Source organism: Amblyraja radiata, chromosome 31 (genome assembly GCF_010909765.2).
Source record: "Amblyraja radiata isolate CabotCenter1 chromosome 31, sAmbRad1.1.pri, whole genome shotgun sequence".
NCBI lineage: Eukaryota > Metazoa > Chordata > Chondrichthyes > Rajiformes > Rajidae > Amblyraja > Amblyraja radiata.
Genome location: NC_045986.1, coordinates 29875475 through 29902001, shown reverse-complemented (window position 1 = coordinate 29902001; position 26527 = coordinate 29875475). Strand labels below are relative to the sequence as shown.

Sequence of the window (26527 nt, the reverse complement as noted above, 5' to 3'; positions counted from 1 at the left end):
ACCGATTATTACGTAGAGGAAGATGCAGATTGGTGATAAACAGCCACTCGCTCACAGAGAGTGTGTGTGTGTGCGCGTGTGTGCGCTCACGTGACATATGCGTGTGGGCACTCACGCTTGTTGGGTGTGAATGTGCGTGTGTGTGTGTGAGCACACGCATGTGCTCGTTAGCTGTGTGCATGTCTGTGTTTTTAAATTTTAAATTACACGCGTGCTGGGTCTGGTCCAGCGATCTCTGTAATTAATGTGTGTGTATATATATACATATTATATATATATAAATTTTGTGTGGATAAAACGTCACTTGTGAATCTGTGGAGTAAAAACAGCTGTGTTTTAATTTACTGATGCTGGAATTCTGAAGGGACAGCTGTGTCTGTAAATAATTGCATCTGTGCACTTTGTGCTTCTTTGTAAGGTGATTTCTCCTGTATGTTCGTTCCCAAGTCCCACACTGTGTTGTGTTTCATCAGTTTGACCATTTATTGGAACTTCCTCACTACAACTGGGCATGCTCACAGTTTTCCTCAAATCATCTCCGGTTACGATCAGTTTCCAGATCCAGTAACCAGGGACTGGATTGGTGACAATATGGTCGCTGCATCAACCCCTCCCTCCCCCCCCACACTCCTGGGCTGAGCATGTTCTGATTGAAACATAGAGAGTGTTCAATTAAAGAGACCTTGTTCCGCCTTTCCTATTGACGGACGGCCGATTCCACATCGCCAACACTTGGAATTGGCTACAAAATCACAGCAGATTTACTGGGATTGTGAACCAAAGCGTGCTGACAGGACAAAATCCAGAACCAACCCTTCAGCTGGGCTGCCATACACAAACCAGAGGCAGACAAGATTGCTGGAGAAACTCAGCGGGTGAGGCAGCATCTATGGAGCGAAGGAATAGGCGATGTTTCGGGACGAGACCCTTCTTCAGACTGATATGGAGATGGTGGGGGCAGGAAGAAGGGTCTCGACCCAAAACGTCACCTATTCCTTCGCTCCATAGACGCTGCCTCACCCGCTGAGTTTCTCCAGCATTTTTATCCACCTTCGTTTTTTCCAGCATCTGCAGTTCCTTCTTAAACCCTTAATATCTTGGGCACTTTGTTAAAACGCCACATTAACTTATAAATTTGAGAGCATGTAATCTAATGAGTGCGATGCTGACAATACAAACTCCACCTGTCCAGGTGTCATCGTGATTAAACTGCAGCAGAGACTCACCAAGGCGTCACGTTTCACAGGTGTGGTGCAATAAGCATAACACTTCAGTTTAGTTTATTGTCACGTGTACCGAGCTACAGTGAAAAGCTTTTGTTGCGTGCTAACCAGTCAGGGGAAAGACTGTACATTATTTCAATCGGGCCGTCCACAGTGTACAGATACATGATTATGGAATAACGTTTAGTGCAAGGTAAAGCCAGTAAAGTCCGATTAAGTTAGTCCGAGGGTCTCCAATGAGGTAGCTAGTGGTTCAGGACAGCTCTCCAGTTGTGGCAGATGCCGCTAACAGCCCATGAATGGCCCATGAAGGACTTGCAAACATTATAGCATCCAGCATTACATCCCTTTACATATTATACCATCCCTTTACATTCTGCTGATCTCAGCCAAGATTCCATGACCCTTCTGTTTTCGACACCTGGCTGTGATAGTTTAATAGATAGATAGACACAAAAAGCCGTAGTAACTCAGCGGGACAGGCAGCACCTCTGGAGAGAAGAAGTAGGTAAAGTTTCGGGTCGAGACCCTTCTTCAGATAGTTTAACGATCTAAATATTTGCGTGCAACATTTGCCTGTCTGCATCATTCCCTCTCTCTTCCATCAGTGGAATGTTCCACAGAAGAGTTGCAGAGGTTAAGTTAGTCACAGGCCCATGTAGAGTTACATAGGATAGTACAGGAACAGGCCCTTCGGCCCACAATGTCCGTGCCAAACATGATGCCAATTTCTGCCCTCTCAAACAATTGTCCCCATGGTTGGTGGAAGTCACATGCTACTTCTGCTAGACAGCGATCGAGTAAGACTCTAAACATGGGGCTTCTCCAATCTAATGACTTCACCATGGGCGGCACGGTGGCGCGGCGGGTAGAGCTGCTGCCTCACAGAGACCCGGGTCCGATCCTGACCTCGGCTGCTGCCTGTGTGGAGTTTGCACGTTCTCCCAGTGACCGCGTGGGTTTCCTCCGGGTGCTCCGCTTTCTTCCCTCATCCCAAAGACGTGCGGGTTTATAGGTTAATTGCAGCTGACGTGTAGCGAGTGGGGAAAGTGTGACAACATAGAACTAGTGTGAACGGGTGGTCAGTGTGGACTCGATGGGCTGAAGGGCCTGTTTCCATGCTAGATAACTAAACTAAATGTAATTCCTGAGACATGTTCCCTGGGTTAGTGGCAGCTACAGACCAAGCCCCACTCTGCAGAGGGTGCCCAGTCATCGCTCATTACTTACAGCTGCCAGCCATGAATTATCAGCCATTTTAAATGCCTGCTTCATTAAAATACTGTGGAACTGGATTATAATCAGAAACCTTCACAGGTCACTGCTACGGCTGCAGTTTTTATTGGAACGTTAATAATACAATTTTTCCAGTCCGTGGATCTAAAAAAATTGGTTCTGCAGCACCAGAAATTATGAAATAGACAATAGGTGCAGGAGTAGGCCATTTGGCCCTTCGAGCCAGCACCGCCATTCAATGTGATCATGGCTGATCATCCCCAATCAGTACCCCGTTCCTATAATACAATACAATACAATACATACCGTTTATTTGTCATTTGAACCTCACATGAAGTTCAAACGAAATTTGGTTTCTGCAGTAATACAAGAAAAGAACCAAGACACACACCCACACAAACATCCATCACAGCGAATCTCCTCTTCACTGTGATGGAAGGCAAAGTCTTGTCTCTCCCCTGCTCTCCATTCTTCTCCCGATGTCATTTTCTCCCCATATCCCCTGACTCCGCTATTTTTAAGAGCCCTATCGAGCTCTCTATTGAAAGCATCCAGAGAACCTGCCTCCACCGCCCTCTGAGGCAGAGAATTCCACAGACTCACCACTCTCTGTGAGAAAAAGTGTTTCCTCATCTCCGTTCTAAATGGCTTACTCCTTAAGAGAAATGTTTAAGAAAGAACTGCAGATGCTGGAAAAATCGAAGGTGGACAAAAATGCTGGAGAAACTCAGTAGACGCTGCCCCACCCGCTGAGTTTCTCCAGCATTTCTGTCTTCCAGAAAGGATGATGTCATTTTATCTCAGTAAAGATTTTTTTTTTAAACAAATTAAATTTGAGATCACAAATTTATCATCGCAAAACCTACAGGCCGGCTATTCCGAAGAGCCTTTATTTGTGGCCCAGACAAAAGTTTCAAGGTCTCTTTAAAAATAATTGTCAAACTGCAAATAATGTCAAACTAACACACTACCAAAGATCCTATAGCGGAGCAAGATAGACCACTCCTTCTAAATGCAATGGGCTGACGTGTAGTACGCAACGGAGCGGAACGTGGGCCTTTTTTTCATCCATTTTAGTAACCCGACCCGACCCGACCCGACCCGCAGTGTAATCAACGTGGCGGGGGAACAGTTTCTGTTAATAAATTAAAATCCTGAAAATGAGGAGAAGATTTTTACCAAAAAACTTTTATTTTTACGAGGATGTTTCCGTAACTGGCTTCCGTCTCCGCACTAGTATCCTGTGGGATCTTTGGTACGGAGACGGAAGCCGGTTACGGAAATGGGGCCAAAATTTACCCACGAATCTGCCCATGACCGTACTATGTCTTTTTCGTCGAGTGGTCTATCTTGCTCGCTATAGGATCTTTGGTGCACTACCATCGTATGGGGGGCGGGGGGACTGCTGGAAAGTGTGTGTGTGTGAGTGTGTGTGTGTGTGCCCCCCATCTCACTTTGCAGAGGAGGCTGGCTATTGTAGTGGGAATGTCTACGACACAATGTTGAGAGACCAGTTGCAGGAGTTAACTTGCATGGGATGTTGGACGTGTTTTTCATTTTGTGAGTCTTCTGTTTTATTTCCTAAGGAGACGCTTTGTGATACCTGTTAAGATGTTGTCGAACTTACAAGTCATTTCAATTCCACTCCTCTCCCGTCAGTCTACAAAGGGCCTGTCCCACTTACGCGTTTTGGGTTTTTTTTCCCCGCGATTTGCTGGTGCCCGTCACATACGCAGCAGGTGGCCGATAAATTTCGAGGTGTTGAAAATCCAGCGGCGACCAGAAAAAGGTACGCAGTCGCCCAAAGAGTCGTACCTTATTCTGGTCGCTGCTGGATTTTCAACACCTCGAAAGTTTTCTGCTCACCGCTGGAATTTTCAACACGTTGAGAAATTTCGTCCTGTCTGGCTGTTAATAGTCGCCCGAAGAATCGTACCTTATTCTGGTCGCCTCTGGATTTTCAACACGTCGAAGATTTTCGGCAACCTGCTGCGACTGCGACGGGCGCCAGCAAGTCGCCGAAAAAAAATCGCGTAAGCGGGACAGGCCCTTTAGAGCGATTCAGGCCTGCCCTTCTTGGTGTGAAGTTACCTCCACAATAATGAAATGCATCCCTCCCCCTCCCCCCCCCCCGAAACATTAACAACCTGTCATCACATCCACAATCACCCAACTCACGAAGAAAATAATCTTAAAGTAATTGTACATGAACTTGTTTAAGTGCCAGTGGTGCTGTCTGAGATTCTTGTTTTGTGTGGTGTACAGCAATAGGATGGACATTGAAATCCCTTGTAAGTTTGGCATCTTTTTAAAAGCATTCCCGCCATTTGGGGGTCCTTGTTATTTGTAAATTAGGTGAGATAATGCTACCGATACTGAAAGAAAAAATTGATTTATTTAAGAAACTAAATAGAAGATTTATGCTGGGGAAATTGAGAGTGAAAATGTTTGATTCCCCCCGCACTGAATGCTATGAGAAGCTCAGCAGTGTAGCTTCGAATACAAGTGGATTCAAATAAAAACCTATTTTAAAATAAACGGCACATCTTCTGTGTGGTTTCCTGCATCGAAGGAGAGGGCACGATGACGGGGGAGCTCGGAGAGTTCAACACCGGAAGATTTTATCAGGATTTTGGATTTAACTTCCCCTCAGACTATGTATCTCCGCTCCCCTCCTCTGGAATTTAGGGCAAGAACTTGGCGCTGGAAGTTCAACGGTTCAAAGAACGGCCTGAAGAAGGGCCTCGACCCAAAACGTCACCTATTCCTTCGCTCCGTAGATGCTGCCTCACCCGCTGAGTTACTCCAGCCTTTTTGTCTACCTACAGTTCAAAGAAAGGTTCTTTCATTGTGTAGGAAGGAACTGCAGATGCTGGTTTAAACCAAAGATAGATACAAAATGCTGGAGTAACTCAGTGGGACAGGCGGCATTTCTGGAGAGAAGGGATGGGTGATGTTTCCGGTCGAGACCTTTCTCTCCAGAGATGCCACCTGTCCCGCTGAGTTACTCCAAGGGGTTTTATTATCACCTGTACCAAGGTACAGTGAATAATTTTTTTTGCACACAGATCAGGAAGATTAATGCCACACATAAGTACAATCCCCGATGAAGTACAAAATGCACGGAAACGGCCCACTGGGTCCAGAAGTAAGAGTCGTCGGGTTTAGCCATTATTTTCCGAGTCCCAGCTGCAGCTGGTTATAAAGGCCCAATGCAGCCATCGCCTCCATCCGATGGGCGGATCTAACGCGTGCTGGCCCAGTGGAAGTCTTCACGGTGGCTGAAGAGTCACGATGAAATAAAAAGCATCCAGGGAACCGGCCTCCACAGAATTCCACAGACTCGCCACTCTCTGTGAGAAAAAGTGTTTCCTCCATTCTAAATGGATTACTCCTTATTCTTAAACTGTGGCCCCTGGTTCTGGACTCCCCCAACATTGGGAACTTGTTTCCTGCCTCTAGTGTGTCCAAGCCCTTAACAATCTTCTCCCCATAATCCCTGACACCTGTACTGATCAAGAATATATCTATCTCTGACTTAAAAATATAGCCCTTTTCTGTGACTTGGCCTCCACAGCCTTCTGTGGCAAAGAATTCCACCGATTCACCACCCTCTGACTAAAGAAATTCCTCCTCATCTCCTTCGTAAAGGGATATCCGTTAATTCTGAGGCTATGACCACTGGTCCTGGACTCTCCCACCAGTGGAAACATCCTCTCCATATCCATTCTGTCCAGGCCTTTCACTCATTGGCCCACCGAGCCCACACCGACCAGCAACCCCCGTACGTCAACACCATCCTACACACACACTGGGGACAAATTTACAATTTTACCGAAGCCAATTAACCTACAAACCTGTGCGGCTTTGGGATGTGGGAGGAAACCGGAGCACCCGGAGAAAACCCACGCAGGTCACAAGGAGAACGCACCCGTAGTCAGGATTGAACCCGGGTCCCTGGCTCTGTGAGGCAGCGACTCTACCCGCTGCTCTACCATGCCGCTAGCATGACGTGGTTCCATGCAATTCAAGTCTCGGGGCTCCCACCATGCTGGCTATCATTTTCTAGATGGGCCCTGAAGTAAAAGGCCGAATGAAGCAGAGGAACATATTGATGAGATTATCTGCAGCGGTGAGCGTTCAGTGTTGGGACCCTCGTGTGGGCCGTAACAAAGATCCTACAGCGAGCAAGATAGCCCACTCGACAAAAAAGACGTAGTACGGTCATGGGCAGATTCATGGGTAATCTTCGACGCCATTTCCGTAACCGGCTCCCGTTTTTAAAAAAACATTAAAAAAAAGAAAATGAACAGAATTATAATTTATTGACATATTAATCATTAACAAAAAATAGCAGAATTATGAATGAACAGAATTGTGAATAATGGGTCTAACACTATGTCACACACACAAACTCTTACCCCGCAACTTTGATTACACTGCGAGAGGGATTTGCAAAGTCGGGTTAGGGTTACTGAAATGGCCGCCGTTCCCCTCCGTAGTGTACTACATGTCAGCACATTGGTCTTAGCAGGAATGCACTATCTTGCTTGCTACAGGATCTTTGGGCAGTAGGTAAAGGCTGACTGGGCTGACAGGAGAAACCCCGCTTCTAGTACGTTCGTTCATCTGTTTATCTGCTTCAAGCTGGAGGTCAAGGCCCAGGCTTACGGCCGTCGACTGTTGCGTCTAATTTAAACATTTGTACCAATTAGCTGCTTGTTCTGATACATGCTGTGTTTATTCCAAGTCCCAAGAGCAACATTACACGGTTCTGCTAAACTAATGCTTGGTCATGGTATCCAAGTTCATTAACATTGCAGAACAGGCCTTTGATATATTGAAGAAAGATCTTAGACCTTCCTCACCCCACACCCAATATAAAGTCCTTGATTAAAGATGGGCTCGTCAATCTGTGAGAGTGCGCGACCTTTTTTAAACGGATATTGATTCTAGTTTAAGGTTTCCTCAGGAGTTGGATTTTTTTTTTTCAAAGGATTCGACTAGTCCACGTTCAGAATAGCACGGGGTGAGGCTTACAGTACAGTTTAGTTTATTGTCACGTGTACCGAGGTACAGTGAAAAGCTTTTTGTTGCGTGCAGTCGAGCCGTCCACAGTGTGCATTGAAGACGGACACACAATGCTGGAGTAACTCAGCAGGACAGGCAACATCTCTGGCTAGAGGGAATGGGTGAAGTTTCAGGTCGACACCCTCCTTCATGCCGTCTGATGCAGTCAAAGGGTCTTGACACAAAACACCTATTGCTTCTCTCCAGAGATGCTGCCTGTCCCGCTGAGTTACTCCAGCATTTTGTGACTATCTTCAGTGCAAACCAGCATCTGCAGTTCCTTCCTACACAGATGGCAGCCTGCCTCAGGAAAGCCATCGTGGCTCCAACACAGGGTGGCAGGGTGAGCCTGGTCAACACATCAATGCACCGCCACCCACTGCTTCCTTTCCAGGCTGCATGTACGGTAGCAGAGTGTGTGAAGGGCTCGGGATTTACTGATATTCCAAGTTAGAGATACAGCACGGAAACAGGCCCTTCGGCCCACCGATCCATGCTGACCAGCGATCCCCATATGCTAACACCATCCGACACACTGGGGAACAATTAACCTACAGACATGCACGTCTTTGGAGTGTGGCCGGAAACCAGTGCACCCGGAGAAAACCCACGCAGGTCACGGGGAGAACGTGCAAACTCGTTACAGGCAGCACCTGTAGTCGGGATGGAACCCGGGTCTCTGGCGCCGTGAGGCGGCAATTCTACCGCTGCGCCACCGTGACGCCCCTCTGCCTTTACGTTTGAGAACGTGTTTCTTCCAACCATGTTGCACCAGTCTCCCGGTCAAGTCAGCCTGGGGGCCATGTAGAAATGTTAAGCTGCTCAGGGCCACCGAGCTGTGTGCACCTTGCCCTGGGCACTTGTGGCTAAAGCTCGAGACCCCTGCAGAAAGTTGCAACGGAACTTGGTGGTACAAGATCTCTGCTGCTGCTCAACACTGGTTGGTCAGTTGTTGGGACTTCCCACGGCCACAACCAAATTTAACAAAAAAACTTTTGAAAATTAAAATCAATAAAAAAAGAATTGGTCGATGGAAATGTCGACAATTCATTCTTGTTGAACCGGAGAGCTGTTTTTTTTTTTTGCAAAAGGTAACACATCCCATTTTGCCCAGGTGTCCGTCTGCTTGCTGTCCACCCATCCATCACACTGTGTTTCTGCTCACTACTCATTCACAACCCCCTTGCACTAATATAACCACAATGTGTGTCTGTCTGTGCGAGGGGAACCTTTCACAACCCCCCCCCTCATCACGTCTCATTGCATCTAACCCATTCTCCACCCTGTGTTGGGGCAATCGCCGTGTCAGGTGAGGGGGGGTCGCACCTGTGGCCAGGTAAGTCTGTTTTTCTCCACCTGTCACCTGTCGTGAAATGCATCGGAACTATTCGCCAGCGCAACGGCAGAGTCACCCATCTCAACTTTGTTCCACGATTCGCTATCTGGCTGTTTGAGTAAGACCGGGTAATGTTCAATCCGCAGCGTGGGCCAGTTCCCTCCGGATTCGCTCACGTTCCAGATCACGGATGATTCATCAAGAGTTATTCATCAGAATATGGGCGTCACGGTGGCGCAGCGGGTAGAGTTGCTGCCTCACAGCGCCGGAGACCCGGGTTCCATCCCGACCACAGGTGCCGTCTGTACGGAGTTTGCACGTTCTCCTCGTTACTGTGTGGGTTTCTCCGGGTGCTCCGGTTTCCTCCCACACTCCAAAGACGTGCAGGTTTGTAAGTTAATTGGCTTGGTGTAAATGTAAGTTGTCCCCCGTGTGTGTGTGTGTGTGTGTGTGTAGGATAGTGTTAGTGTGCGGGGATCGCTGGTCGGCGCGGACTCGGTGGGCCGAAGGGCCTGTTTCCACGCTGTATCTCTAAACTAAACTAAAGATGGGAGTCATCTTTGTTTCTTTCTCCAGAGAAGCTGCCTGGCCCACTGAAGATTTGCACCAACCTCTGCCTTTATATCCTGTGTCCACATCACTTTGCTGTTGTTAGCAAATCTTTAAACAATCTTTAGAGATACTGCGTGGAGATAGGCCCTTCGTCCCACTCAGTCCGTGATGTCCAGCGATCACTCCTACGCACTAGGGACAATTTACAAATTTTAGCGAAGCCAATTAGATTCAGATTCAGATTCAGATTCAGAAAACTTTATTGTCTGTCGTAACAGAAAATCTTCTTAATGCATTAAACCTGCATGTCTTTGGAGTGCGGGAGGAAACCGGAGGTGACATCAGTGAACCCCCGGTCTGCTGTGATGCCTTTCATGGAATCACAAGAGATTTGTCAATCTTCTCCTCTTCATATTGCAGGATTCTCCTGAATTATCTGACATAGTCTGCATTAGATGTGGCTCAGTGAACAGAGAGGCTCTCTTCTCCAATAGTTGTACAGTTTCTGCAGCTGTGTCACCTGTGCCAATGTTACCTGTGCCAATATCGCCTGTGCCAGATGTATTTGAAACATCTTTACTCCGGCTTCTTGCCTTCCACATTGTGGGTTTCTGACTCTCTGGTGAACATGCGCAGGAAGGAACTGCAGATGTTGGTTTACACCGAAGATAGACACAAAATGCTGGAGTAACTCAGCGGGACAGGCAGCCTATTCCTTCTCTCCAGAGATGCTGCCTGTCCCGCTGAGTTCCTCCAGTATTTTGTGTCTATCTCTGGTGAACAGGCTGTCTCGTGCTGTCCTGGCAGCTTAGGGACTCTGAGCACCTCTCCACCAAGGATAGGGACCATCTTCAATTCGTATTCATAAGTCATAGGAGCAGAATTAGGCCATTTGGCCCAACGAATCTACTCCACCATGGCTGACCTATCTCTCCCTCCTAACCCTATTCTCCTGCCTTCTCCTCATAACCCCTGACACCCGTACTAATCAAGAATCTGTCTATCTTTGCCTTAAAACTATCCATTGACTTGGCCTCCGCAGCCGTCTGTGGCAAAGAATTCCACAGATTCACCACCCTCTGACTAAAGAAATTCCTCCTCATCTCCTTCCTAAAGGAACGTCCTTTACCCCTGACACCCAGTGTAATACCTGCACCAGTGTAATACCTGGCCCCTACACTAACACCTTGATGCGTGTGAGCTGCGGGTGTGGGCTAGAATCATGTTGCATCGGCGTGGAACGTGGCCAGCAGGATCCTCGCAGCACGAATGGATGAGCCCTGTGTGTTTCTGACAGCCGGGGACAAGAAGCTAAATATATACATTGCTTCACAAATAATCTTTCTCTGAGAAGCAGCGAGCACATCTGTCACAGCTGGATGTTTGAGTTTCATTCCATTTCAGATCAATGTTAAAGAAAATCTCTTTCTGTTACCTGTTGGCTGACGACAGAGACATCGACTAGAGTAGTGACAGAAGTCCTTGAGTGTGAGCAATCGGCCTCCATGTGAGTGGTGTGTCACTGATAGTGAGTGTGAGCAGTGGCACTATAGTGAGTGTGAGCGGTGTGGCACTGATAGTGAGTGTGAGCAGTGTGGCACGATAGTGGGTGTGAGCGGTGTGTCAATGATAGTGTGAGCAGTGTGGCACGATAGTGGGTGTGAGCAGTGTGTGTCTGATAGTGAGTGTGAGCACCATGTGTCTGATAGTGAGTGTGTGCAGTATGTCACATAGTAAGTGTGAGCAATGTGTCACCACTAGTGAGTGTGAGCAGTGTGCCACTGATAGTGTGAGCAAGAGTGTATCTGATAGTGAGTGTGTGCAATGTGTTCCACTAGTGTGTGTGAGCAGTGTCACTGATAGTGACTGTGAGCAGCGTGCCTCTAATGGTGAGTGTGAGCAGTGTGCCCCGTTAGTGTGAGCGGTGTGCTAGATGGATGGTGAGTGTACGAGGAGATCACGACTGCCGTCTCCCCTCCGGCCCCGGGCCGTCTAGACGTGCGATCACATCTCCCTTCGTTCACTATGATTGGGCCCAAATCATCGTTGTCCCCTCGTTGAAGGTCTGTGGTCCCATGCACTAGAGATCAACGTTGATTCAACAAGAGAAGCCAGCGACATGTTCTTAGGGGCAATGCCCGCCCACCCTAACACCAACGCCTGCCAATTAACAAATAACAGTTTGAAAACCGGGGCAAGTTCTTGTAACGTATATGTGTGTGAATTGGTTTGTTAGACCAACAGGTGGTGCAGCGGGTAGAGCTGCTGCCTCACAGCGCCAACGACCAAGGTTCGGTCCTGAGATGGGGTGCATCTCTGTCTGTGTGGAGTTTGCACGTTCTCCCTGCGACCGTGTGGGTTTCCTTCCGCATCCCAAAGCTGCCAAGGGTTGTCGATTGAGTGGCCTCTGTAGTTTCAGAGATACAGCACGGAAACAGGCCCTTCGGCCCACCACATCCGCACCTACCCAGGACCAGCTGTACACTAGTTCCATGTTCTCCCAGTTTTGCATCCAACATACTAGGGGTGATTTACAGAAGCCAATTAACCTACAAACCTGCAGGTCCTTGGTGTGTAGGGAATGGATGAGAAAATGGGAAAACATAGAACTGGCATGAACGGGTGATCGATGGCCATTGTGGACTTGATGACAATAGACAACAGGAGCAGGAATAGGCCATTTGGCCCTTCGTGTCAGCACCGCCATTTAATGTGATCATGGCTGATCATCCCCAATCAGTACTCCGTTCCTGCCTTCTCCCCATATCCCTTGACTCCGCTATCTTTAAGAGCCCCATCTAGCTCTCTCTTGAAAGCATCCAGAGAACCTGCCTCCACCGCCCTCTGAGGCAGATAATTCCACAGACTCACCACTCTCTGTGAGAAAAAGTGTTTCCTCGTCTCCGTTCTAAATGGCTTACTCCTTATTCTTAAACTGTGGCCCCTGGTTCTGGTCTCCCCCAACATCGGGAACATGTTTCCTGCCTCTAGCGTGTCCAAGCCCTTAATAATCTTGGGTCAAATCTCCTGTATCCATGCTGTATCTTTCAATCAAACACCTTTACTGAGGATGGAACAAGAAAGGGTGGCTAGCATCCACGCCAGCATCAGGTCTAGACGTAAAAGCACCAGTTGGTGGTTTCACTGGCAGATACTTTGGGGGCAAGAAGGGCCTCGACCCAGAACGTCACCTATTCCTTTTTCTCCAGAGATGCTTAGAAACTTGGAAACTTACAAAATTCTTAAGGGGTTGGACAGGCTAGATGCAGGAAGATTGTTCCCGATGTTGGGGAAGTCCAGAACAAGGGGTCACAGTTTAAGGATAAGGGGGAAATCTTTTAGGACCGAGATGAGGAAAACATTTTTCACACAGAGAGTGGTGAATCTCTGGAATTCTCTGCCACAGAAGGTAGTTGAGGCCAGTTCATTGGCTATATTTAAGAGGGAGCTAGATGTGGCCCTTGTGGCTAAAGGGATCAGGGGGTATGGAGAGAAGGCAGGTACAGGATACTGAGTTGGATGATCAGCCATGATCATATTGAATGGCGGTGCAGGCTCGAAGGGCCGAATGGACTACTCCTGCACCTATTTTCTATGTTTCTATGCTGCTGGTCCCGCTGAGTTACTCCAGCACATTGTGTCCAAACTCTCTATAATAACTCGGTTCCTCATGGTGGCGCAGCGGTAGAGTTGCTGCCTCACAGCGCCAGAGACCCCGCTTCAATCCTGACCACGGGCGCTGTCTATACGGAGTTTGCACGTTCTCCCCGTGACCTGCGTGGGTTTTCTCCGAGATATTCGGTTTCCTCCCGCACCCCAACGTTTGTAGGTTAATTGGCTTGGTGTAAATGTAAATTGTCCCTGGATGGTGTGTGGAGGATAGTGTTAGTGTGCGGGGATCGCTGGTCGGCACGGACTCGGTGGGCCGAAGGGCCTGTTTCTGCGCTGTATCTCTGAACTAAACCAAAAGAAAAACATGAGTTTAAGAAGGAACTGCAGATGCTGGAAAATCGAAGGTAGACAAAAATGCTGGAGAAACTCAGCGGGTGAGGCAGCATCTATAGATGCTGCCTCACCCGCTGAGATTCTCCAGCATTTTTGTCTACCAAAGAAAAATAAATTCTCTGTGACTACCCGCACTCTCACAGACGTGGTGATTGAAATCCAAGTGTTACGTGGCCATAAGATTTATTTAATGTGGAGTTAGAAATTCCAACAGCGATAGATGCAAAACGGTTATGTGAAAACAGTGGTTACTTTGATGGATCGGAGCTATTGTGTGGCAAAAGCAACGATTTAAGAATAATCATTTGAAGCCAGGTTGGCTGGCATAAGATTTCAAATAAAGAAATTTAATTAAAACATAAATAATAGATGTTTCGGGCACTGATAACTGCTGCACTCAAAAGTTCAGTCGAGGTGCAGGATGTAGGTAATGCCAGCGTGAGTGAGCACAGCACAGACTGACACATCTTCGTTCTGTAACCTCATAAGTACTAGCAGTAGAATACGGCCATTCGGCCCATCGAGTCTACCCTGCCTGGCTGAACTATCTCTCCCTCTCAACCCCATTCTCCTGCCTTCTCCCCACAACCCCTGACACCCGTACTAGTCAAGAATCTATCTATCTCTGCCTTAAAAATATCCACTGACTCCACTGACCACGGGCGCTGTCTGTATGGAGTTTGCATGTTCTCCCCGTGACCTGCGAGGGTTTTCTCCGAGATCTTCGGTTTCCTCCCACACTCCAAAGTTTGTAGGTAAATTGTCCCTGGTGCGTGTAGTATAGTGTTAGTGTGCGGGGATCGCTGGTCGGCACGGACTCGGTGGGCAAAGAATTCCACAGATTCACCACCCTCTGACTAAATAAATTCCTCCTCGTCTCCTTCCTAAAGGAACGTCCTTTAATTCTGAGGCTATGACCTCTAGTCCTGGATACTCCCACTAGTGGAAACATCCTCTCCACATCCACTCTATCCAGGCCTTTCACTATCCGGTAAGTTTCAATGAGGTCCCCCCTCATTCTTCTAAACTCCAGCGAGTACAGGCCCAGTGCCGACAAACACTCATCATGTGTTCACCCACTCATTCCTGGGATCATTCTTGTAAACCTCCTTTTGAAAGTTTCAATGAGGAGACCCCTCATCCTGCTAAACTCCGGCGAGTCCCTTGTACATGAATCTCCGGGCTTGTACACGAGGACTTGAATGCAAGAGGGGGCAGGTCTTCATTCAACCGTGTGGAGCGCTGGTGAGATCGTAGCTGCAATGTGGCGTGGGGGGTGGGGCAACCACGCTTCTGCAAGGAGAACATGCATTTGGAAGAATGCATTAACGACTGACTCCTGGACTGACAGGTCAGACGAGGGGAGGTTAAGTATTCTGGGCCTGTCCGATCTTGGGTTTGGAAGAAATGAGATAATTCTCCTGCCTTCTCCCCATAACCCCTGACACCCGCACTAATGAAAGAATCTGTCAATCTCTGCCTTAAATATATCCACTGACTTGGCCTCCACAGCCGTCTTTGGCAATGAGTTCCACAGATTCACCACCCTCTGACCAATGAAGTTCCTCCTCATCCTCGCTGCAGCTGCATGTCGCAGGCGTGTAACCCTGGTCACGCGTGACGTATGTAATCACACTCCAGCCTTCGTGTTGGACCCAGTGTAGTTGTGGATCTTCAGATTCACACAGCCGTGACCTCCAGGACCCACTCCCTCACCCCCTCTGGCCACAGGAGCGGCACGGTGGCGCAGCGGTAGAGTTGCTGCCTCACGGCGCCAGAGGCCACGGGCGCTGTCTGTACGGAGTTTGCACGTTCTCCCCGTGACCTGCCTGGGTTTTCTCCCCGAGATCTTCGGTTTCCTCCCGCACTCCAAAGACGCGCGGGTTTGTAGGTGAATTGGCTTTGGCATAAATGTAAATTGTCCCTGGTGTGTGTCGGATAGTGTCAGTGTGCGGGGATCGCTGGTCGGCGCGGGCTTGGTGGGCCTGTTGCCGTGCTGTATCTCTAAACTAAACTAATCCAAACTGTGTCTAAACTCTCCAAACTAAACTTGGACTCAATCAGATGAATGCAGCCTGGAATGGAAGCTGTGGGTGGCGGTGCATTGATGAGTTGACCAGGCTCACCCTCTGCCCCAAGTGTTGGAGCCACGATGGCTTTCCTGACACAGGCTGCCATCTGTGTAGGAAGGAACTGCAGATGCTGGTTTATACCAAAGATAGACACAGAGTGCTGGAGTAACTCAGCGGGTCAGGCAGGCAGCATCTGTGGAGAACGTGGATAGGTGATGTTTCACAGAGTGCTGGAGTAACTCAGCGGGTGCAGCAGCATCTATGGAGCTAAGGAAATAGGCAACGTTTCAGGCCGAAACCCTTCCGGGTTTCAGCCCGAAACGTTGCCTATTTCCAGAAGGGTTTCGGCCCAAAACTTTGCCTATTTCCTTAGCTCCACAGATGCTGATGCACCATAACTCAGCGGGTCAGGCAGCATCTGTGGAGAACATGGATAGGTGACGTTTCACAGAGTGCTGGAGTCACTCAGCGGGTCAGGCAGCATCTGTGGAGAACATGGATAGGTGACGTTTCACAGAGTGCTGGAGTAACTCAGCGGGTCAGGCAGCATCTGTGGAGAACATGGATAGGTGACGTTTCACAGAGTGCTGGAGTAACTCAGCGGGTCAGGCAGCATCTGTGGAGAACATGGATAGGTGACGTTTCACAGAGTGCTGGAGTAACTCAGCGGGTCAGGCAGCATCTGTGGAGAACATGGATAGGTGACGTTTCACAGAGTGCTGGAGTAACTCAGCGGTTACAGCAGCATCTATGGAGCTAAGGAAATAGGCAACGTTTCGGGCCAAAACCCTTCCGGGTTTCGGCCCGAAACGTTGCCTATTTCCAGAAGGGTTTCGGCCCGAAATGTTGCTTATTTCCTTAGCTCCATAGATGCTGCTGCACCATAACTCAGCGGGTCAGGCAGCATCTGTGGAGAACAATGATGAGGACAACCTATTTTACGGTGCAGTCATGAGGGGAGGTGGGAACCTTTGTCCTGTGAGCTGCTGATACGAGCGATTTGTGTTCACTGCAGATTGCGACAGTCTGTCCAGCCCCACACACCTGAGCCTGAGCCTGTCGGAGGGGGATGAGCATCTAGACCGGCTCCAGCAGGTGGAGTTGGCCAGGAACATGCCCATGTCCCAGTGGAAGGCCGGCACGGTCCAGGCCTGGCTGGAGGTTGTCATGGCGATGCCCATGTACATCCGTTCCTGCACCGAGAATGTCAAGAGTGGACGGGTAAGAGAATGACCGCTCGCTTGGGGCCGAGACCCTCATCTCAAGTCTAGTCCAGTCCAGTCACTTTCATTTCTATAGCACATTTAAAAAACAACCCTCGTTGACCAAAGTGGCGGAGGTACTAATGTTACACAACATTGGTTCATAGACTAAGTACATACATAAATACATACATATAGACCTCCCTCAGAGGATGTCAAGATGGCTTGGGAGTACAGATGAGTTTTTAGTCTCGACTTAAACGAGTCGATGGAGTGGGCAGTTCTGATGGGAAGGGGGGATGGTGCTGTTACACAGTCTAGGGGCTGCAACCGCGAAGGCGTGGTCGCCCGTAGACCCACATAGATGCCCAGAGTTGGGGGACCCAGGACCTGAGGACACGGGTTCAAGGTGAAGGGGAAAAGATTCAGTAGGAATCTGAGGGGTAACATCTTCACACAGAGGGTGGTGGGTGTATGGAACGAGCTGCCGGAGGAGGTAGTTGAGGCAGGGACTATCGCAACGTTTAAGAAGCAATTAGACAGGTACACGGATAGGACAGGTTTGGATGGATATGGGCCAAGCGCAGGCAGGTGGGACTAGTATAGCTGGGACAGTAGACAATAGGTGCAGGAGTAGGCCATTCGGCCCTTCGAGCCAGCACCGCCATTCAATGTGATCATGGCTGATCATCCCCAATCAGTACCCCCGTTCCTGCCTTCTCCCCATATCCCCTGACTGTGCTATCTAGCTCTCTCTTGAAAGTATCCAGAGAACTGGCCTCTGAGGCAGAGAATTCCACACACTCACAACTCTCTGTGAGAAAAAGTGTTTCCTCATCCCCGTTGTCCCTGGTGTGTGTAGGGCGGCGTTAGTAGGCGGGGATCGCTGGTCGGCACGGACTCGGTGGGCCGAAGGGCCTGTTTCCTGTTTCCGAAACGAAACCAAAATGTGGTTTTAGTCGATTTTGACAGACTGAACTTGTACGCAGAGTTTCTGCTTTTCCTGTTTGCAATGTGTAAGCACTGTGTAATCAGGGAGAGAGATCAGCGAACATTACCAGAACCCTAAGGTTTGCTGATGCTGTTAGTCCTTCACACACTCATTATGTCAGGCACACCCAGACGGTGCATGGAAATTTACGCCTGGCTTCGTCAAACCATCGCTTATGCAGATTAGTCACAAGAGCATCTAAGAGATTCTAATCCTAGAAGGTTTAAGAAGGAACTGCAGCTGCTGGAAAAATCGAAGGTGGACAAAAATGCTGGAGGAACTCAGCGGGTGCAGCAGCGTCTATGGAGCGAAGGAATAGGTGACGTTTCGAGTCGAGACCCGAAGGGTCTCGAGACGAAACGTCACCTATTCCTTCGAAGAAGGGTCTCGACCCAAAACATCATCTATTCCTTCAAAGAAGGGTCTCGACCCGAAACGTCACCTATTCCTTCGAAGGAGGGTCTCGGCCCAAAACATCATCTATTCCTTCAAAGAAGGGTCTCGACCCGAAACGTCACCTATTCCTTCGAAGGAGGGTCTCGGCCCAAAACATCACCTATTCCTTCAAAGAAGGGTCTCGACCCGAAACGTCACCTATTCCTTCGAAGAAGGGTCTCGACCCAAAACATCTATTCCTTCAAAGAAGGGTCTCGACCCGAAACGTCACCTATTCCTTCGAAGGAGGGTCTCGACCCGAAACGTCACCTATTCCTTCGAAGAAGGGTCTCGGCCCAAAACATCACCTATTCCTTCGAAGAAGGGTCCCGACCCGAAATGTCACCTATTCCTTCGAAGAAGGGTCTCGACCCGAAACGTCACCTATTCCTTCGCTCCATAGATGCTGCCTCACCCGCTGAGTTTCTCCAGCAATTTTTGTCTAACTTCCAATCCCAGAAGGTTTTCTTTTTTTTTAAACTTTTAATAGCATGAGAATAAAATTTCAAAGGCAAGAGACTGCAGATGCTGGAATCTGGAACAAAGTATTTGGTCGTAGTTGTAGAACGTGGGAACACTCAGGGTGTCAGGGGTGATGGGGAGAAGGTAGTCAGGGTGGTGAATCTGTGGAACACATTGCCACAGAGGGCTGTGGAGGCCAAGTCAGTGGACATTTTTAAGGCAGAGATAGACAGATAGATTCTTAATTAGAACGGGTGTCAAGGGTAATGGGGAGAAGGCAGGAGAATGCACCCGGTGTGGGCTGGGCCGGTGTGGGCTGGGCCGGTGTGGGCTGGGCCGGTGTGGGCTGGGCTGGGCTGGGCTGGGCTGGGCCGGTGTGGGCTGGGCTGGGCTGGGCCGGTGTGGGCTGGTCTGGGCTGGGCTGGGCTGGGCTGGGCCGGTGTGGGCTGGGCCGGTGTGGGCTGGTCTGGGCCGGTGTGGGCTGGTCTGGGCCGGTGGGGGCTGGGCCGGTGTGGGCTGGTCTGGGCCGGTGTGGGCTGGTCTGGGCTGGGCCGGTGTGGGCTGGGCCGGTGTGGGCTGGTCTGGGCTGGGCTGGGCCAGTGGGGGCTGGGCCGGTGTGGGCTGGTCTGGGCTGGGCTGGGCCGGTGTGGGCTGGGCTGGGGTGGGCGGGGCTGGGCTGGGCTGGGCCGGTGTGGCTGGTCTGGGCTGGGCCGGTGTGGGCGGGGCTGGGCTGGGCTGGGCCGGTGTGGGCGGGGCTGGCTGGGCTGGGCTGGGCTGGGCCAGTGTGGGCGGGGCTGGGCCGGTGTGGGCGGGGCTGGGCTGGGCTGGGCCGGTGTGGGCTGGGCTGGGCTGGGCTGGGCTGGGCTGGGCCGGTGTGGGCGGGGCTGGGCCGGTGTGGGCTGGGCTGGGCTAGGCTGGTGTGGGCTGGGCTGGTGTGGGCTGGGCTGGGCTGGGCTGGTGTGGGCTGGGCTGGGCCGGTGTGGGCTGGGCTGGGCTGGGCTGGGCCGGTGTGGGCTGGGCTGGGTTGGGCTGGGCTGGGCTGGGCCGGTGTGGGCTGGTCTGGGCCGGTGTGGGCTGGGCTGGGCTGGGCCGGTGTGGGCTGGGCTGGGCCGGTGTGGGCTGGGCCGGTGTGGGATGGGCCGGTGTGGGCTGGGCCGGTGTGGGATGGGCTGGTGTGGGATGGGCCGGTGTGGGCTGGGCTGGGCCGGTGTGGGCTGGGCCAGTGTGGGCTGGGCTGGGCTGGGCTGGTCAGGGCCGGTGTGGGCTGGGCTGGGCTGGGCTGGTGTGGGCTGGGCAGGTGTGGGCTGGGCTGGGGGGCTGGTCTGGGCCGGTGTGGGATGGGCCGGTGTGGGCTGGGCTGAGCCGGTGTGGGCTGGTCTGGGCCGGTGTGGGCTGGGCTGGGCTGGGCTGGGCTGGGCTGGGCTGGGCTGAGCTGGTACAGGCCGCTGTTGCCGCTCACTGTTTCCCGCAGCTCTCTGCTTTTCTTTCTCCACAGGTGCTGCTGAGCCTGAACGATGAGGACCTGGAGCTGGGCCTGGGCGTGAACAGCTCGATGCATCGCAGGAAGCTGCGGCTCGCCATCGAGGATTACCGGGACGCCGAGAACGGCAAGGGGTGAGCACGGACCCCGGGTCCCCACCCAACATCGCCAGCCCTCGATTAGTGCACAAATGCTCCAGAGAGATGCTGCCTGTCCCGCTGAGTTACTCCACCTTTTTGTGTGCCAGTTTTGAAGACGCCATCATTGTTTGGACTGAGTGGATGTGGAGAGGATGTTTCCACTAGTGGGAGAGACTAGGACCAGAGGGCACAACCTCACAATTAAAGGACGTTCCTTTAGGAAGGAAATGAGTAAGAATTCCTTTAGTCAGAGGGTGGTGAATCTGTGGGATTCTTTGCCACAGACGGCTGTGGAGGCCACAAGGCAGTGGATTTTTTTAAGGCAGAGATAGATAGATTCTTGATTAGTGCGGGTGTCAGGGGTTGTGGGGAGAAGGCAGGAGAATGGGGTTAGGTGAGAGAGATAGATCAGCCATGATTGAATGGCAGAGTAGACTTGATGGGCCGAATGGCCTAATTATACTCCTATCACTTATGACCTTACGACCTGTACAGAGTTTGTACGTTCTCCCCGTGACTGGGTAGGTTTTCTCCGGGTGCTCCGGTTTCCAAAGAAGGGTCTCGACCCGAAACGTCACCCATTCCTTCTCTCCAGAGACGCTGCCTGACCCGCTGAGTTACTCCAGCATGTTGTGTCTATCTTTGGTTTAAACCATCATCTGCAGTTCCTTCCTACACATATACTGGTGCAGTGTTTGTCAGACTGACCCACGTCTGCCAGGGACCTAGGCGAGGGTGCCAGGGACTAAGGGTGCCAGGACTAAGGGTGCCAGGGCCCCGGGCGAGGGTGCCAGGGACTAAGGGTGCCAGGACTAAGGGTGCCAGGGCCCCGGGCGAGGGTGCCAGTCTGAGTTATTGACTCTGTCCGCAGGTTGTCCAAGGCAGCTGAGCTGGACCATCACTGGGTGGCCAAGGCTTGGCTGAACGAGGTGGGCCTCCTCCAGTACTCCCAGGCCTTCCACAACCACCTCATTGACGGACGCATGCTGAACTCTCTGACCAAGCGCGACCTGGAGAAATATCTCAATGTGTCCAAGAAGTTTCACCAGATCAGCCTCCTGCTCGGTATCGAGCTCTTCCGCCAATGGGACTTCGACAGAGAGGTGAGTGTGCGAACCGCCCAGTACCTGTGCACTATCCTTGTGTACGAACTCACAATCACACACACACACACACTCACACACTCACACACACACTCACACACGCACTCACACACGCACACTCACACGCACACACACTCACTCACACACACACTCACACACACACACACACTCACACACACACACTCACACACACACACTCACACATACACACACACTCACACTCACACGCGCACACTCACACGCACACTCACACACACACACACACACTCACACACACACACACTCACACACACGCGCACACTCACACACACACACACACACACACACTCACACACACACAAACACACACACTCACTCACACACGCGCACACACACTCACACACACACACGCACACACTCACACACATACTCACACACACACACACACACTCACACACACACTCACACACACACTCACACACACACGCGCACACTCACACAGTATGGGGGGGTGAGGGGGGCTGTGTGGGGTGAGGTGAGGGGGTTGTGGGGTGAGGTGAGGGGGGGTGAGGGGGTGTTGGGGTTGGGAGGGTGTGGGGGGCGCTTGGTCTTCACTCACGGACACTCAGGGTGGTCTTCCCGCTTTACAGATTCTACACGAGAGACGGGCCTGGTGTGAAAATCACAACGTGGACCCCCTGGTGTGGACCAACCAGCGAGTGGTGAAGTGGGTGCGGGACATCGACCTGAAGGTGGGTAATCCTGGTCCTCACCTGTCTGTACGGAGTTTGCACGTTCTCCCTGTGACCGTGTGGGTTTTCTCCGGGTGCTCCGGTTTCCTCCCACACTCCAAGCACGTGCAGGTTTGTAAGTTAATTGGCTTCTGGTGTAAAATAGTAAATTGTCCCTAGTGTGTGTGTGTGTGTGTGTAGGATGGCGCTAGTGTGTGTGTGTGTAGGATGGCGCTAGTGTGTGTGTGTGTAGGATGGCGCTAGTGTGTGTGTGTGTAGGATGGCGCTAGTGTGTGGGGGCGATCGCTGGTCGGCGTGGACCTGGTGTTTCCGCGCCGTATCTCTGAAGTCTAAAAGTAGAGTGCAGATTGTTTGAAGGTGTTTGTCCGCCTACCTGGTGTGAGCGGGCTGCAGGGACTGACTGCGACAATGTTGGCCGCAAACATTCCACTTCCCACCCCGCAAATTAAAATTGTTCCCCAGGCAATTCCCGGGTGGAACGAATGCACTGGTGAATGCATGGCTGGTGAGCAGCGACTGTCGTCACCACTGCATGCGACAGCACTGGATGCTTCTCTCGGCCCTTGGGGAAACAAGGGGCTTGGCGAGCAAAGCAGGAACGGAGGTTGGGTGGGGGTTACTGATTGTGGAGGATCAGCCATGATCACATTGAATGGCGGTGCGAATGACGGCTCGAAGGGCCGAATGGCCTACTCCTGCACCTATATCTATGTTTCTATGTTTCAGGAGTACGCGGACAATCTGGTCAACAGCGGGGTGCACGGAGCGGTGTTGGTGTTGGAACCCTCGTTTAACTCGGAGGCCATGGCCACCGCACTGGGCATCCCCACCAACAGGCACATCGTCCGGAGACACCTGTTCGAAGAGTTGAACCTGATCGTCAATCCCGCCAGGTAGGACCCATAGGTAATGTCCACCTGTTCAAGGTGTCCAGACATTCATATGTTCATAAGTGATCCGAACAGAATTAGGCCATTCGGCCCATCAAGTATACTCCGCCATTCAGTCATGGCTGACCCATCTCTCCCTCCTAACCCCATTCTCCTGCCTTCTCCACGTAACCTCTGACACCTGTGTGCCCTAATCCAGCCATGCTGCAAAATGAGAAACATAGACAATAGGTGCAGGAGTAGGTCATTCGGCCCTTCGAGCCAGCACCGCCATTCAATGTGACCATGGCTGATCATCCCCAATCAGTACCCCGTTCCTGACTTCTCCCCTTGATTCTTGAAAACATCCAGTGAATCGGCCTCCACTGCCTTCTGTGGCAGAGAATTCCACAGATTCACAATACGTGCAAACAGGCCCTTCTGCCCGCCAAGTCCGTGCCGACCCGCCATCGCCCCCAAACGTCAACACTATCCTACACACACACACACGAGGGACAATTAATCTACAATGAAATAAATCAACCTACAAGCCCGCACGTCTTTGGAGCGTGGGAGGAAACCGGAGAAAACCTCACAGGGAGAACGCACAAACTCCGTACAGGCAGCTCCTGTAGACGGGATTGAACCGGGGTCTCTGGCGCTGTGAGGCAGCAACTCTACCGCTGCGCCACCGTGCCGCACTAAGTTGCTCCAGCATTTTGTGTCATTCCTCGGTAGAGCAGCATTTCTCAAACAGAGAGTGGAGCTGGCACGCAGCACGCTGGCCCTCCTCCCCACCCACACCCGCCCGGCAGAAGGTGCAGAAACTTGAAACCGCGCGCCACCAGACTCAGGAACGGCTTCTTCCCCTCTGTTGTCAGGCTTCTGAACGGTGCTTCCATCACCTCCACCTCATGTGTAGGAACGAACTGCAGATGCTGGTTTAAACCGAAGATAGTCACAAAAAGCTGGAGTAACTCAGCGGGACAGGAAGCATCTCTGGAGAGTAGGGATGGGTCATTCTTGCTGCCTGTCCCGCTGAGTTACTCCATCTTTTTGTGGCTATCTTCGGTTTAAACCAGCATCTGCAGTTTTATTCTATCCCTAACTAACCTCGTCAGCCACGCTCGCCTCTTACTCCCCTTAGAATCTTTCTTCCTCTTTGGAATGAAATGATCCTGCATCTTCTGGATTATGCTCAGAAATTCCTGGCATTGCTATTCCACCGTCATTCCTGCTAGGATCATGTTTCATTTGACCTTGGCCAGCTCCTCCCTCATGCCTTCATCGTCCCCTTTGTTCAACTGCAACACTGACACTTCTCCTTCTCAAATTGCAGATTAAAACATCATATTATGGTCACTAACTCCTAGCGGTTCCTTTACCTCGAGTTCCCTTATTAAATCTGGTTCATTAGTCAACACTAAGCAGAATTCTCTCTGGTCGGCTCCAGTACAGGCTACAAACGCCAGCTTTTTGTGGCCGTCTTGGGTCAAAACCAGAACAGGCCTGATTTCTGCTGCAGGTGGAAGCTGCAACAGAGAGAGAGAGAGAGAGAGCTGCTGCATTTCACCCCTCTCTCTGCCATGGAACAATGCAATGCTGCCACACTGCGGCTCCTGCCTGCATTGGGGCCCAGCCCGGCCCGTGGCCTCTGCACAAGTTGCTGATTCACTGCAGGAGCAGGAGGCAGGAACCGCTCTCCACAGCAGCGGAGCTGCAATACACATTGTCCTTTTGCCTTCTCTCCCACCCCATCCCCTTCCCCAAATCACCTTTCCTCTTCCTCCCTCCCCCCCCTTCCTTCCCCTCTCCCCCCTCTCTCCCCCTTTTCCCCCCTCCCCCTCCCTCTCTCCTTCCCCTTCACCTCCCCCCCTCCCTTCCTCAACCATCACCTACAGTGTCCTTGTTCCTACGTCCACCAGCAAGTTTGGTTTGCGTAGGAAGGAACTGCAGATGCTGGTTTACACGGAGACAGACACACACACAATGCTGGAGTTAAGGGCCTGACCTAATTCCACAACCTCTGCCGAGTTTGCCCTCGACTCATACTCGCAGCATGGTCGTAGGTAGGTCGTAGCAGCACCTGGTCGTAGGTACTCGTGGCATCAAGTAGGTCGGGGCGTTTTTTCTAGCCTGATGAAAAATGTCCACGAGTAAAATAAGGTGATGAATTAGGTGGTGAAAGTGGGACAGGCCCTTAACTCAGCGGGACAGGCAGCAATAAGATTGTTAAGGGTTTGGACACACTAGAGGCAGGAAACATGTTCCCGATGTTGGGGGAGTCCAGAACCAGGGGCCACAGTTTAAGAATAAGGAGTAAGCCATTTAGAACGGAGACGAGGAAACACTTTTTCTCACACAGAGAGTTGTGAGTCTGTGGAATTCGCTGCCTCAGTGGGTGGTGGAGGCAGGTTCTCTGGATGCTTTCAAGAGAGAGCTAGATAGGGCTCTTAAAAATAGCGGAGTCAGGGGATATGGGGAGAAGGCAGGAACGGAGTACTGATTGGGGATGATCAGCCATGATCACATTGAATGGCGGTGCTGGTTCGAAGGGCCGAATGGCCTACTCCTGCACCTATTGTCTATTGTCTATTGAGACCCTTCTTCAGATTTATTTCTTCAGGTTTCTTTGCAAAAATGTTGCAAACTTTAGTTGTGTGAGCAGAAGCTAGCTGCCGGATATGATGTTTCCACCATTTTCTGTGTGTGTGTTGTGTTTTTCATTATCAGGCAAATAGTTATACATGTCTGTGACTGCGAGGATTTCTCCAGCCCACATCCTGGTACTGATGTTCACACTCTGGGCTTTCATTGCCCCTGCCCTTTGCTTCCAGTGCAGCCTGACTGATGGTTCTAATGAGGGACGATGTCTTCATGTTGCTTCTCCTGTCTGCCCCCCCCCCCCTCTCACCAGCTCTCTCTGCTCAGCGGGGGGCTCCTTGTCATGTCTTCAACAGTTCCTTAACCCTGTCCTAATTAACACTCACCTCTGGCTAATGAGGTCAATGCATTCCTCTGACCTATCAGTTTAAGAAAGAACTGCAGATGCTGGAAATAGACAAAAATGCTGGAGTAACTCAGCGGGTCAGGCAGCATCTGTGTAGAACATGGAGAAGATTGTTACCGATATTGGGGAAGTCCAGAACAAGGGGTCACAGTTTAAGGATAAAAGGGAAATCTTTTAGGACCGAGATGAGAAAAACATTTTTCACACAGAGAGTGGTGAATCTCTGGAATTCTCTGCCACAGAAGGTAGGCCACAGTTCATTGGCTATATTTAAGAGGGAGTTAGATGTGGCCCTTGTGGCTAAAGGGATCAGGGGGTATGGAGAGAAGGCAGGTACAGGATACTGAGTTGGATGATCAGCCATGATCATATTGAATGGCGGTGCAGGCTCGAAGGGCCGAATGGCCTACTCCTGCACCTAATTTCTATGTTTCTATGTTTCTATGGATAGGTGACGTTTCACAGAGTGATGGAATAACTCAGCGGGTCAGGCAGCATCTGTGGAGAACATGGATAGGTGACGTTTCACAGGGTGCTGGAGTAACTCAGCGGGTCAGGCAGCATCTGTGGAGAACATGGATAGGTGACGTTTCACAGAGTGCTGGAGTAA

The 26527-nt window shown here is 50.9% G+C and overlaps 1 protein-coding gene across 6 annotated transcripts in view; it reads left to right on the top strand.

Moving 5' to 3' along the window:
• kazn (kazrin, periplakin interacting protein) overlaps nt 1–26527 on the top strand; it is a 165773-nt gene that overhangs the window by 135629 nt on the left and 3617 nt on the right. For all 6 annotated transcript variants that reach the window (XM_033048423.1, XM_033048421.1, XM_033048424.1 and 3 more), the window contains 5 exons: nt 16510–16715; nt 20080–20198; nt 21076–21307; nt 21937–22038; nt 22765–22931. In XM_033048423.1, coding sequence (XP_032904314.1) covers nt 16510–16715; nt 20080–20198; nt 21076–21307; nt 21937–22038; nt 22765–22931 — 826 coding nt within the window. The remainder of the gene's footprint in view (nt 1–16509; nt 16716–20079; nt 20199–21075; nt 21308–21936; nt 22039–22764; nt 22932–26527) is intronic.